This window comes from Oncorhynchus mykiss, chromosome 23 (assembly GCF_013265735.2).
Source record: "Oncorhynchus mykiss isolate Arlee chromosome 23, USDA_OmykA_1.1, whole genome shotgun sequence".
Classification (NCBI taxonomy): domain Eukaryota; kingdom Metazoa; phylum Chordata; class Actinopteri; order Salmoniformes; family Salmonidae; genus Oncorhynchus; species Oncorhynchus mykiss.
Window position 1 is genome coordinate 50,613,550 of NC_048587.1, and position 13,424 is coordinate 50,626,973.

The 13,424-nt window shown below is 43.2% G+C and overlaps 1 protein-coding gene across 4 annotated transcripts in view; it reads right to left on the reverse strand.

Annotated features, from left to right (window-relative positions):
• Positions 1-1,479: 1,479 nt before the first annotated feature.
• Positions 1,480-13,424, reverse strand: part of LOC110502951 (protein tweety homolog 2-like) — a 151,203-nt gene continuing 139,258 nt past the window's right edge. The window contains exons 8-15 of one of the 4 annotated variants that reach the window (XR_005039240.1): positions 13,289-13,344; positions 12,114-12,206; positions 11,929-12,021; positions 11,355-11,497; positions 4,735-4,935; positions 4,426-4,504; positions 3,031-3,251; positions 1,480-2,386 (exon numbers count right to left, since the gene is read on the reverse strand). Coding sequence is in view for 2 of the 4 variants with exons in the window: in XM_036960750.1 (XP_036816645.1) it covers positions 2,306-2,386; positions 3,031-3,057; positions 4,426-4,504; positions 4,735-4,935; positions 11,355-11,497; positions 11,929-12,021; positions 12,114-12,206; positions 13,289-13,344 (773 nt within the window). In the remaining 2 variants the exon portion in view is untranslated. Of the gene's footprint in view, positions 2,387-3,030; positions 4,149-4,425; positions 4,505-4,734; positions 4,936-11,354; positions 11,498-11,928; positions 12,022-12,113; positions 12,207-13,288; positions 13,345-13,424 lie in introns of all 4 variants that reach the window. The other 3 variants (XR_005039239.1, XM_036960750.1, XM_036960751.1) reach the window with 3 other exon arrangements.

Here is a 13,424-nt window from a genome sequence, read left to right on the forward strand (position 1 = left end):
GGATAGTGCTGGGAGGGCACAGTTTAGGGAGGGCATAGTTTAGGGAGGGCATAGTGTAGGGAGGGCATAGTGTTGGGAGGGGATAGTGTAGGGAGGGCATAGTGTTGGGAGGGGATAGTGTAGGGAGGGCATAGTGTAGGGAGGGGATAGTGTAGGAAGGGCATAGTGTAGGGAGGGGATAGTTTTGGGATGGCATAGTTTTGGGAGGGCATAGTTTAGGGAGGGCACAGTGTAGGGAGGGCATAGTGTAGGGAGGGGATAGTTTTGGGAGGGCACAGTTTAGGGAGGGCATAGTGTAGGGAGGGCATAGTGTAGAGAGGGCATAGTGTAGGGAGGGCATAGTGTAGGGAGGGCATAGTGTAGGGAGGGCATCATGTTGGGAGGGCATAGTGTAGGGAGGGCATAGTGTAGGGAGGGCATAGTGTAGAGAGGGCATGGTGTAGGGAGGGCATAGTGTAGAGAGGGCATTGTGTAGGGAGGGCATGGTGTAGGGAGGGCATAGTGTAGAGAGGGCATGGTGTAGGGAGGGCATAGTGTAGGGAGGGCATAGTGTAGGGAGGGCATAATGTTGGGAGGGCATAGTGTAGAGAGGGCATGGTGTATGGAGGGCATAGTGTAGGGAGGGCATAATGTTGGGAGGGCATAGTGTAGAGAGGGCATAGTGTAGGGAGGGCATAGTGTAGGGAGGGCATAATGTTGGGAGGGCATAGTGTAGGGAGAGCATAGTGTAGGGAGGGCATAGTGTAGGGAGGGCATAGTGTAGAGAGGGCATAGTGTAGGGAGGGCATAGTGTAGGGAGGGCATAGTGTAGGGAGAGCATAGTGTAGAGAGGGCATAGTGTAGGGAGGGCATAGTGTAGAGAGGGCATAGTGTAGGGAGGGCATAGTGTAGAGAGGGCATTGTGTAGGGAGGGCATAGTGTAGAGAGGGCATAGTGTAGGGAGGGCATCATGTAGGGAGGGCATAGTGTAGAGAGGGCATAGTGTAGAGAGGGCATAGTGTAGGGAGAGCATAGTGTAGGGAGGGCATAGTGTAGGGAGGGCATAGTGTAGGGAGGGCATAGTGTAGAGAGGGCATAGTGTAGGGAGGGCATAGTGTAGGGCCACTATCCCAGGCCCTACCATACAGTAGGTTTGTGCTTCACAAGGTTTAGGTCTGAGGTGTATGTGGAAACATATAACTACTATTATGGCATATACAGTATGTGTCGTTTGTAGCCGTGGAGGAAAAGGGAGGAAGGACCCTTTGACAGTAGACACTTTCCAGTTCCACTTTCCAGAGTGTGAATGTCATTTCTGATGTACTTGTTCTTGGCCAATTTCATCAAATACAAATGGGTTGGAGTATCAGGTATCAACAGTCATAGTATGGTCCCTCCTTTTGAGTTAACAGTCATAGACCTACAGTAGCTATTGTAGAACATCTGTTTAGGTGAATAGGGAGTGGTTATAGGCACAAAAACATGCTTCCATTCTTAACATATGTTTTAGAATAAGTTTAATTTCAAAATAGACTAATCATATCATTAGTATCTGAACAATAGATCATTATAAAAGCAATTTCCTGTAGAAGTTGCTATTGTCTCGTCAGAGTGAATGAATCAAGCTAGCGTTTTTAAAAGAAGTCATTATTATGACAATTTCCATTTTAACATTTTTTTTTCTCAACACTACTACTACACAAAGAGATGGGAAATATGAGGACTCACATACTGAATTGGTGGCCTAAGGACATGTTGTAAGTATGATGTTATAGGTCAAATGAAATGAAAATAAAAAATATATATAATTTCTCTATCTTACATTTTCAAAGGTTTTGCCTAAAACAAATGCTGCAGACAAACCAAAATATTTAAATCTAAAGCTATTAGAAAAGTTCAGTGTTATTTCCAAGAGAACTTCGGCAGAATTTATTTTGACTACACCTTCAGACAGTGGACACAACATGCAATGTGGAAGTGGAATAGTAGGGCTTTACATTGCTGCATTCTCTGGAGACAGCAAGGGAGAACTGAAATAGATTGAATAGAATCACATAATAGAATCATTCTAATTCTATGGGCTAGAGTCAAGGTGACTAAGACATAGACACTGGGCTCTGGGGTTTGGGATGGGACAACTGTGTGTGACACCTTTCCTCATATCAGGCCTTGGTCCAGTCCAGTGAGTTGGACGAGAAGTGGGTCCGTGTAGCAGCCACAAAGTCACACACTGCTGGAGTAGTTGTGTGTGTATGTGTGTTTGCCAGTTTGAGAACCCTCTTGGAGATGGCAGAGATTAAAGAGGAGGAGGGAGGGAGGAGCAGCTCTATGCCTGGAAATCATTCCCAAAGTGTCTGATCTGGTCCTCAGTCATGGACAGGTATGTAGCCCTCATGCTGGGGGAGTACTGTGGGAAACAGAATGTCACAGGACACACAATTAGAGACAACACCAGGTAAAGTTTGGAGAATGACAACAGTATAGAAGAACACAGGACTCTTTCAGAACAGTATTTAGCCAGCTAGACAGGAAGAAAGGGGAGGTAGGGAAGACAATAGGGTGCCTAATGCAAGCATTCTAACAAAACAGTTGAGTGGACTGGGAGTCAGACAACACAGTAGGCCCCTCCTTATGGACCAAGCCTTCTCAGACAGTAGGTTAAACAGGGGGAATACTGGGAAGGGAAGGTTTACGCCATGCACACATAGGACTGCCGATCTGTCTCTGAATGTCCCAACCCAGGGAGATGTGAGGATAGGTGACACCACCACAATCCCAACAGTGGGGGGAGACAGACCTGACTGGGTCAAACATACAACTGGAATGATGACGGTGATGATAATGATGTCATGATGATGATGATGTCCTGAACAGTAAGGTTGGTAGTTCAAAGCCATGCCAGATGTGAAATAGAAAATGCAGTACCAAAATGAAAATGGAGATGAATTAACATTTTATGATTTGAAACGAAGGCAGGGGGAAAAGCAACTGGGAGTCTATCTTATCCTTCAGACAACAGAGAGGTCCAAAGAGGAGCAGAAAACAACTTACTCCGTTTCTAAATTGCTGAGTGTATATCTCCAAAAGTTGATTAAAAAAAGAAGAAAGAAATCAAATACAAACAAACATATAAACAACGAACAAACAAATAAACAATATAAAAGAAGCTGTTAGCTGAAAAAGTAGAGTGCCACGCCCCGTAGAAGGTAGGTATGTCCAGAGGACACCACATGACATTACCAGTGAGATCATCACAGCTTCTTGGCTAGAGACTGGTAGTAGAGAGATAGGGCGGGGGAAAACACCAAGGTAAATACGGTATAAAACTCAATGATGCATCCCAAATGGAACCCTATTCCCTATATAGTCCACTGCTTTTGACAGGAGCCATATGGGTGCCATTTGGGACTCAGCATTAGTCTAAGGTAATAAACCTTACATTCAGTCAACTACAAATACATCTTCCCATGGGAAGGATGGCAGGCAGCTACAGTAGATGTAAACAGGCTCAGAAACCCATAATATATGCGATGCATAAGATATGTCTCTTCATGAAATTCCATTAGGCACAGCAGGCCTTTGACAGGAGACAGGATAGGATAATTGATCTAAATAGCTGCCATTACAAGGTGCATTTATCATGAGGACCAGAGAGAGAGAGCGAGAGAGAGAGAGAGAGAGAGAGAGAGAAAGAGACTGACCTTTAGAGAGAAGTAAAGTTACCAACTATGGACTGACACCTGTGAGATCTTCCCCTGGGCATTGGTCTAAATAACACGCTTCCATCTCATCTTAAATGCATGAACATGTACACTACAGTATATCTATGTTAAACTTCTCTCTCACTGTCCTATTCCCTCTGTAAAGAGTCACAATCTACACCTATGTTAGACAGACAGGTAAAGGCACAACGTTAGCAGAGTTCTCTCTGATACTGATACGTCCCTAATCAAACTTTGATTTGATATGTGATCAAACTGATGATCATGATCAAAATCCTAACTGGAAATATGTTATCATGTGGATGTCATATCTTGTGAAAGACTGTCACGTCATAACTCGTGAGAAACCAACTACAACAACCATTTAAACAACTTAAAAGTAACACTGACTTGAGCAAGTTAAGGAAGGCATCATGTAGAGCATCATATGGGGGAACTGAGTTGACACTACAAACAGAAAATAGATGCAGAAAAAAGTCCTAGCGGGTCACTGAATCAGAATTAAATAACATAACAGAAATGGTGGTGGGAGAAAGATCAGTATTACAATGCTGATTGACTTGATAGTATGTGGGAGAGTGGCATCCAGGTTGGGGTCAATTCAATTTCAATTTAGTCAATTCAGGAAGCATTCTGAAATGTACATTTCAATTCTCCTCATTTGAATTGACCCCAACCATGAGTGACATCATAAAAAGGACTTGGCCTCTGGGACCCAACGCACCGAGGGGGGCGGAGAGCCTCTCCCGATCAGAGGAACGTTCTCGTACCGCGGGTTTCCCCCGAACAACGCTGACTGGTTCCTGAGGAGGGAGAAAGAGAGGGAGAGAGAGATAAAGCGTCTGCTAAACAAACATTCCCAATCACGAAAAATCTAGCCAGTAACATATCAATCTGGGCCAGTATGCCTTCTTGGCGAGCATGATCCTTTCAGTTTACAGTTAGCTTTACTTTAGCTTCAGTATGTTCATACGTATAGCATACTAGACTGTGCATTACCATACAGTCAAAACCAGGCCAGGGCTGGACTCACATGTACTCTGAGACGGGTGCGTTGGACACAGTCTGGGCAGCCTGGGCGGCAGGCGGGTGAAGGCTGCTCTGGCTGCCCACACTGCTGCTGTAGCTGCAGAAGCGGTGCATGTTGGTGGCATGGTTGGAGTCGTGGGTCGTCATGCGTCTGGCCTGAGGGTTAAATGGGTCACCTTCGTCTATATCGTCATAATCACGCTCCCTGGAGAGAAGAAAAAGGGTGGAGTCAAGCAACATAGATGATTTAGTGACTTGTAAGGTGTACATACAGTATAAACACAACGGATGTGCTGTACACACTCTGGTTCTATATGTATATATACGGCCCTAAGCACACAGCCAAGATAAAGAGAAGTGGTTTCGGGACAAGTCTATGAATGTCCTTGAGTGGCCCAGCCAGAGCCTGGACTTGAACCTGATCTAACATCTCTGGAGAGATGATAATAGCTGTGCAGTGACCCCATCCAGTCTGACAAAGCTTGAGAGGATCTGCAGAGAAGAATGGGAGAAACTCCCAAAATAAAGCAGTGCCAAGCTTGTAGCGTCATACACAAGAAGACTTGAGGCTGTAATCGTTGCCAACGGTGCTTTAACAAAGTACTGAGTAAAGGGTCTGAATACTTATGTAAATACTCCAGACTAATACAATTGGATTTGATTTGAAATGTGATATTTCTGATTTCTTTTTTTTACGTGAAAAAAGTCAAGGGGTCTGAATACTTTCCAAATGCACTGTATGTACACTACCGTTCAAAAGTTTGGGGTCACTTAGAAATGTCCTTGTTTTTGAAAGAAAAGCACATTTTTCATCCATTAAAATAACATAAAATTGATCAGAAATACAGAGTAGACATTGTTCATGTTGTAAATGACTACTGTAGCTGGAAACGGCTGATTTTCTTATGGAATATCTACATAGGCGTACAGAGGCCCATTATCAGCAACAATCACTCCTGTGTTCCAATGGCACGTTGTGTTAGCTAATCCAAGTTTATCATTTTAAAAGGCTAAATGATAATTAATAAACCCTTTTGCAATTATGTTAGCACAGCTGAAAACTGTTGTTCTGGTTAAAGAAGCAATAAAACTGGCCTTCTTTAGACTAGTTGCGTATCTGGAGCATCAGCATTTGTGGGTTTGGTTAGATGTTCAAAATAGCCAGAAACAAAGCACTTTATTCTAAAACTCGTCTGTCTATTCTTGTTCTGAGAAATGAAGGCTATTCCATGTGAGAAATTGCCAAGAAACTGAAGATCTCGTACAATGCTGTGTACTACTCCCTTCACAGAACAGCGCAAACTGGCACTAACCAGAATAGAAAGAGGAGTGGGAGGCCCCGGTGCACAACTGAGCAAGAGGACAAGTAGTAAGTCTAGTTTGAGAAACAGAGTCCTAAGTCCTCAACTGGCAGCTCATTAAATAGTACCCGCAAAACACCAGTCTCGACGTCAACAGTGAAGAGGCGACTCCGGGATGCTGGCCTTCTAGGCAAAGTTGCAAAGAAAAACCCATATCTCAGACTGGGCAATAAAAATAAAAGATGGGCAAAAGAACACAGACACTGGACAGAGGAAGATTGGAAAAAAGTGTTACGGACAGACGAATCAAAAAAGACGATCACAAAGAACATTCGTGAGACGCAGAAAAAATGCAAAAGATGCTGGAGGAGTGCTTGACGTCATCTGTCAAGCATGGTGGAGGCAATGTGATTGTCTCGGGGTACTTTGGTTGTGGTAAACGGGACCTTGAAGAAGGAATGCTATCACTCCATTTTGCAACGCCATGCCATACCATGAGGAAGGAGCTTAATTGGAGCCAATTTACTCCTACAACAGGACAATGACCCAAAGCACAGCTCCAAACTATGCAATAACTATTTAGGGAAGAAGCAGTCAGCTGGTATTCTATCTATAACGGAGTAAGCAGCACAGTCACCGGATATCAACCCAATTGAGCTGTTGTGGGAGCAGCTTGACCGCATGGTACATAAGAAATGCCCATCAAGCCAGTCCAACTTGTGGGAGGTGCTTCAGGAAGCATGGGGTGAAATCTCTTCAGATGACCTCAACAAATTGACAAGAAGAATGCCAAAGGTTTGCAAGGCTGTAATTGCTGCAAATGGAGGATTATTTGACGAAAGCAAAGTTTGAAGGACACAATTATTATATCAATTAAAAATCATTATTTATAACCTTTTCAACGTCTTGACTATATTTCCTATTAATTTTGCAACTCATTTCATGTATATTTTCATGGAAAACAAGGACACTTTAAAGCGACCTCAAACGGTAGTGTTTATATATATACAGTGCCTTGCGAAAGTATTCGGCCCCCTTGAACTTTGCGACCTTTTGCCACATTTCAGGCTTCAAACATAAATATGTAAAACAATCATGAAGTGGAACGACATTTATTGGATATTTCAAACTTTTTTAACAAATCAAAAACTGAAAAATTGGGCGTGCAAAATTATTCAGCCCCCTTAAGTTAATACTTTGTAGTGCCACCTTTTGCTGCGATTACAGCTGTAAGTCGCTTGGGGTATGTCTCTATCAGTTTTGCACATCGAGAGACTGAAATTTTTTCCCATTCCTCCTTGCAAAACAGCTCGAGCTCAGTGAGGTTGGATGGAGAGCATTTGTGAACAGCAGTTTTCAGTTCTTTCCACAGATTCTCGATTGGATTCAGGTCTGGACTTTGACTTGGCAATTCTAACACCTGGATATGTTTATTTTTGAACCATTCCATTGTAGATTTTGCTTTATGTTTTGGATCATTGTCTTGTTGGAAGACAAATCTCCGTCCCAGTCTCAGGTCTTTTGCAGACTCCATCAAGTTTTCTTCCAGAATGGTCCTGTATTTGGCTCCATCCATCTTCCCATCAATTTTAACCATCTTCCCTGTCCCTGCTGAAGAAAAGCAGGCACAAACCATGATGCTGCCACCACCATCTTTGACAGTGGGGATGGTGTGTTCAGCTGTGTTGCTTTTACGCCAAACATAACGTTTTGCATTGATGCCAAAAAGTTCAATTTTGGTTTCATCTGACCAGAGCACCTTCTTCCACATGTTTGGTGTGTCTCCCAGGTGGCTTGTGGCAAACTTTAAACGACACTTTTTATGGATATCTTTAAGAAATAGCTTTCTTCTTGCCACTCTTCCATAAAGGCCAGATATGTGCAATATACGACTGATTGTTGTCCTATGGACAGAGTCTCCCACCTCAGCTGTAGATCTCTGCAGTTCATCCAGAGTGATCATGGGCCTCTTGGCTGCATCTCTGATCAGCCTTCTTTAGAGGGACGGCCATGTCTTGGTAGATTTGCAGTGGTCTGATACTCCTTCCATTTCAATATTATCGCTTGCACAGTGCTCCTTGGGATGTTTAAAGCTTGGGAAATATTTTTGTATCCAAATCCGGCTTTAAACTTCTTCACAACAGTATCTCGGACCTGCCTGGTGTGTTCCTTGTTCTTCATGATGCTCTCTGCGCTTTTAACGGACCTCTGAGACTGTCACAGTGCAGGTGCATTTATACGGAGACTTGATTACACACAGGTGGGTTGTATTTATCATCATTAGTCATTTAGGTCAACATTGGATCATTCAGAGATCCTCACTGAACTTCTGGAGAGAGTTTGCTGCACTGAAAGTAAAGGGGCTGAATAATTTTGCACGCCCAATTTTTCAGTTTTTGATTTGTTAAAAAAGTTTGAAATATCCAATAAATGTCGTTCCACTTCATGATTGTGTCCCACTTGTTGTTGATTCTTCATAAAAAAATACAGTTTTATATATTTATGTTTGAAGCCTGAAATGTGGCAAAAGGTCGCAAAGTTCAAGGGGGCCGAATACTTTCGCAAGGCACTGTATATATATATATATATATATATATATATATATATATATATAACACACACAACAGGTCAAAGGGTTTTTCGATACTTAAAATAGCCACCCTTTGCCTTGATGACAGCATTGCAGATTCTTGGAATTCTCTCAACCAGCTTCACCTGGAATGCTTTTCCAACTGTCTTGCAGTTCCCACATATGCTGATCACTTGTTGGCTCAATTTGGTTGAGGTCGGGCGATTGTGGAGGCTAGGTCAAATAGGCCTTACACAGCCAGGAGGTGTGTTGAGTCATTGTCCTGTTGAAAAACAAATGATAGTCCCACTAAGCGCAAAACAGATGGGATGGTGTATCGTTGCAGAATGCTGTTGTAGCCATGCTGGTTATGTGTGCCTTGAATTCTAAATAAATCACTGACCGTGTCCCAGCAAAGCACCCCCACACCATTACACCTCCTCCTCCATGCTTTACGGTGGGAAAAACACATGCGGAGATCATCCATTCATCCACACCACATCTCACAAAGACATGGCGGCTGGAACCAAACATCTCCAATTTGGATTCCAGACCAAAGGACACATTTCCACTGGTTTAATGTCCATTGCTTGTGTTTCTTGGCCCAAGCAAGTCTCTTCTTCTTATTGGTGTCTTTTAGTAGTGGTTTCTTTGCAGCAATTCGACCATGAAGGCCAGATTCACACAGTCTCCTCTGAACAGTTGATGTTGAGATGTGTCTGTTACTTGAACTCTGTGAAGCATTTATTTGGGCTGCCATTTCCGAGGCTGGTAACTCTAATGAACGTATCCTCTGCAGCAGAGGTAACTCTGGGTCTCCCATTCCTGTGGTGGTCCAATTGCGACTGCACTTGAAGAAACGTTGAATGTTCTTGAAGTTTTCCGTATTAACTGTCCTTTAAGTCTTAAAGTAATGATGGACTGTAGTTTCTCTTTGCTTATTTGAGCTGTTCTTGCCATAGCCAAATACATTTAAACTCAGTTTTTCACAATTCCTGACATTTAATCCTAGTAAAGATTCCCTGTCTTGGGTCAGTTAGGATCACCACTTTAATTTAAGAATGTGAAATGTCAGAATAATAGTAGAGAGAATGATTTATTTCAGCTTTTATTTCTTTCATCACATTCCCAGTGGGTCAAAAGTTAACATTCACTCAGTATGTGGTAGCATTGCCTTTAAACTGTTTAACGTGGGTCAAACGTTTTGGGTAGTCTTCCACAAGCTTCCAAAAAATAAGTTAATAAGGTGAATTTTGGCCCATTCCTCCTGACAGAGCAGGTGTAACTGAATCAGGTTTATGGTCTTCCTTGCTCGCACACGCTTTTTCAGTTCTGCCCACAACTTTTCTATAGGATTGAGGTCAGGGCTTCGTGATGGCCACTCCAATACCTTGACTTTGTTGTCCTTAAGCCATTTTGCCACAGCTTTGGAAGTATGCTTGGTGTCATTGTCCATTTGGAAGACCCATTTGCGGCCAAGTTTCAACTTCCTGACTGATGTCTTGAGATGTTGCTTCAATATGTCCACCAAATTTTCCTTCCTCATGAAGCCATCTATTTTGTGAAGTGCACCAGTCCCTCCTGCAGCAAAGCAACCCCACAACATGATGCTGCGACCCTCGTGCTTGGGATTGTGGTATTCGGCTTGCAAGCCTCCACCTTTTTCCTCCAAACATTACAATGGTTATTTTGGCCAAACAGTTCTATTTTTGTTCCATCAGACCAGAGGACATTTCTCCAAAAAGTACCATCTTTGTCCCCATGTACAGTTGCAAACCGTAGTGTGGCTTTTTTTATGGCGGTTTAGGAGCAGTGGCTTCTTCCTTGCTGAGCGGCCTTTAAGGTTATGGCGATATAAGCCTTGTTTTGCTGTGGATATATATTTTTTTGTGCCCGTTTCCTCCAGCATCTTCACAAGGTCCTTTGCTGTTGTTCTGGGATTGATTTTCATCTTTCGCACCAAATTATGTTCATCTCTAGGAGACAGAACGCATCTCCTTCCTGAGCGGTATGACAGCTGAGTGGTCCCACGGTGTTTATACTTGCGTACTATTGTTTGTACCGATGAACGTGGTAACTTCAGGCGTTTGGAAATTGCTCCCAAGGATGAACCAGACTTGTGGAGGTCTACAATTTTTTTCTGAGGTCTTTTCTGATTTCTTTTGATTTTCCCATGATGTCAAGCAAAGAGGCACTGAGTTTGAAGGTAGGCCTTGAAATACATCCACAGGTACACCTCCTATTGACCCAAATGATGTCAATTAGCCTACGTGAAGCTTCTAAAGCCATGACATCATTTTCTGGAATTTTCCAAGCTGTTTAAAACAACAGTCAACTTAGTGTATTTAAACTTCTGACCCACTGGAATTGTGATACAGTGAATTATAAGTGAAATATTATATGTGTCATGCACAAAGTAGATGTCTTGCCTGACTGACTTGCCAAAACTATAGTTTGTTAACAAGAAATTTGTGGAGTGGTTGAAAAACAAGTTTTAATGACTCCAACCTAAGTGTATGTAAACTTCCTTCTTCAACTGTATATACACTCTGGTTCTATAAAAGGGTGATAGAGAGAAAGAGAGTGACTGATTCTTACTAACTCTCCTGGTGATTATGATTGTGATAGTGGTTGTTTTACCTACTTTATTTGAATGCATTGATTGTACAATGCTCTGGATAAGAGTGTCTGCTAAATTACTCAAATGTCATGTAAATGTAATGAAAGAGACTCAGTGGGAGGGCCCCTCCTAACCTGCTGGTGATATGTGTCCATGCCCGGGGGATGGCACACAGCATGGCACAGAAGGCACAAATTGCCAGGATGGAGAAGAGGCAGAGGTAGAGCAGGCCCTCTACCCCGTCATAACACACACCGATCAGGGCATCCAGGTAGTCCTACAGCGTGGACAAAGAAAACACACACACACACACACACACACACACACACACACACACACACACACACACACACACACACACACACGCACACACACACACACATTAGCAGAGCGCAGACAATGTTCCCAGTCTATCTGAGACATGTTGTGTTATTATTATATCATATAATAACAATAATAAATGCCATTTAGCAAAATGTTTTTTTTTCCCCAAAGGGACTTAGAGTCATGCAAACAGTCATGCAAACATTTGACGCATGGGTGGCCCTGGGAATCAAACCCACAATCCTGGCATTGCATATATACACAGCAGAGTCACCATCCTGTAGAACTAGATACATTGTCAGTGCTGCCGTGCATTGGTATCCAGTAGTGTACTACTGTGTGTACTACCCAACGGTGTAAACATATCTGTCTATGTGACTGCACCTTGTTGAGTCCTCTACAGTCCAGTAGGGCAGTTAGCTGGTGGAGGCTAGCCTCTGATGAGTTGAGTAGGTGCTGAATGCCCAGTAGGTCTCTCTGTGGAAAAGACAAGTGTAGTACTCAGTACACATAACATTCAATGCTTACACAGACGGTCTCACTATACCACAGGAAAATGAAACACTGACCTCGGCGGTTGGGAAGAGAGGCACAGCAAACTGCAGCAGGCCCTGTATCTGTATCTGCATGGTGGTCAGAGACCTCTGGAAGATGGTCAGAGACTGCAAACACACACACACACACACACACACACACACACAAAACAACATGTCAACCTCTGGATATATAAATTATCATACATTAGTGGGCTTGGCAGTTTAGCTTTAGTCCAGCAGAGGGCAACAAAAGCCCAATCATTAACAGCAAGTCCGTCATCCACCAGAATCTGGTCAGTCTACTCTGCGTGCTCCACCCCAGAACAGCTAGTAGACTGGGAACCTCATGAATGTAGCCCTAAAATGGATCTAAAGAATGCTGGCTGTAGTGTGAACGGATTGACTCAAACATTTAAATCATCAAACAACATCTAAATCAAAACAGTGTTCCCAACCACTACAAAATAGACTGGTGCAGTAAGTGCACACTGACACAGACAGTCCGTTATTAAACTACCCCAAACCAGCAACCATAGCAGCAGCCATCATGTATCTCCTGCCATCTAACATTGTCATTTTGTCTCGGTAGCATGTCTACGATCCAATAACTCACTTAAAGAACAGTAGTGAGGTACAAGGGCAGGCTGGCATAACTGAAGATACAGTACTGACAGGTTTAATGCTCTTGAATAGATAACATGTTAAGGTGCTTCAATGTATTACAAAATATACAATGTTGCAATTTACAGGTAGGCTGGAAATATCTGGGACAAAGGAGTCAGGGAAGTGTGTGTGTCTGTGTGTGTGTGTGTCTCAGTGAGCGATCTCTGTGCTCATGTGTGTTCTGACTGAGTTGGTTATCAGACTGGGTCACGCTTACCTGCACTCTGTTACTGCATTCCATTGATCCTTAGGGGCATCATGTCTACAAGCATAGCGTATTGATCCTGAGGGGCATGTCTACAAGCACAGCATAATAGGAGCTGGGTTATGGAGCTAGCTGAGGCTGGAGAGAGAAAGACTACTTCTCACTGCCTGACACGCTGATCTAAAAACCTCCTCCTCTCCTCCTGAGAAGCTTAGAGACCTTATTGAACCCCATGAGAGAGAGAGGGAGGGAGGGAGGGTGGGAAAAAGAGAGAGAGAAACAGGGAGACAGAGGTCAAAACAGTTATCATTGAACCGGTGCTGGTGCTGATGAGTAGTACCTGCTGGAATGGGTTGGGGAGGGCCTGGCTGCAGTACAGGTAGTAATGCACTATCTCTGCAGAGAACAGGAGACACCAACAACAAGTCAGAAAGACTCAGCAATAACATCTCTTTAAGTAGAATGTGATTACAGCC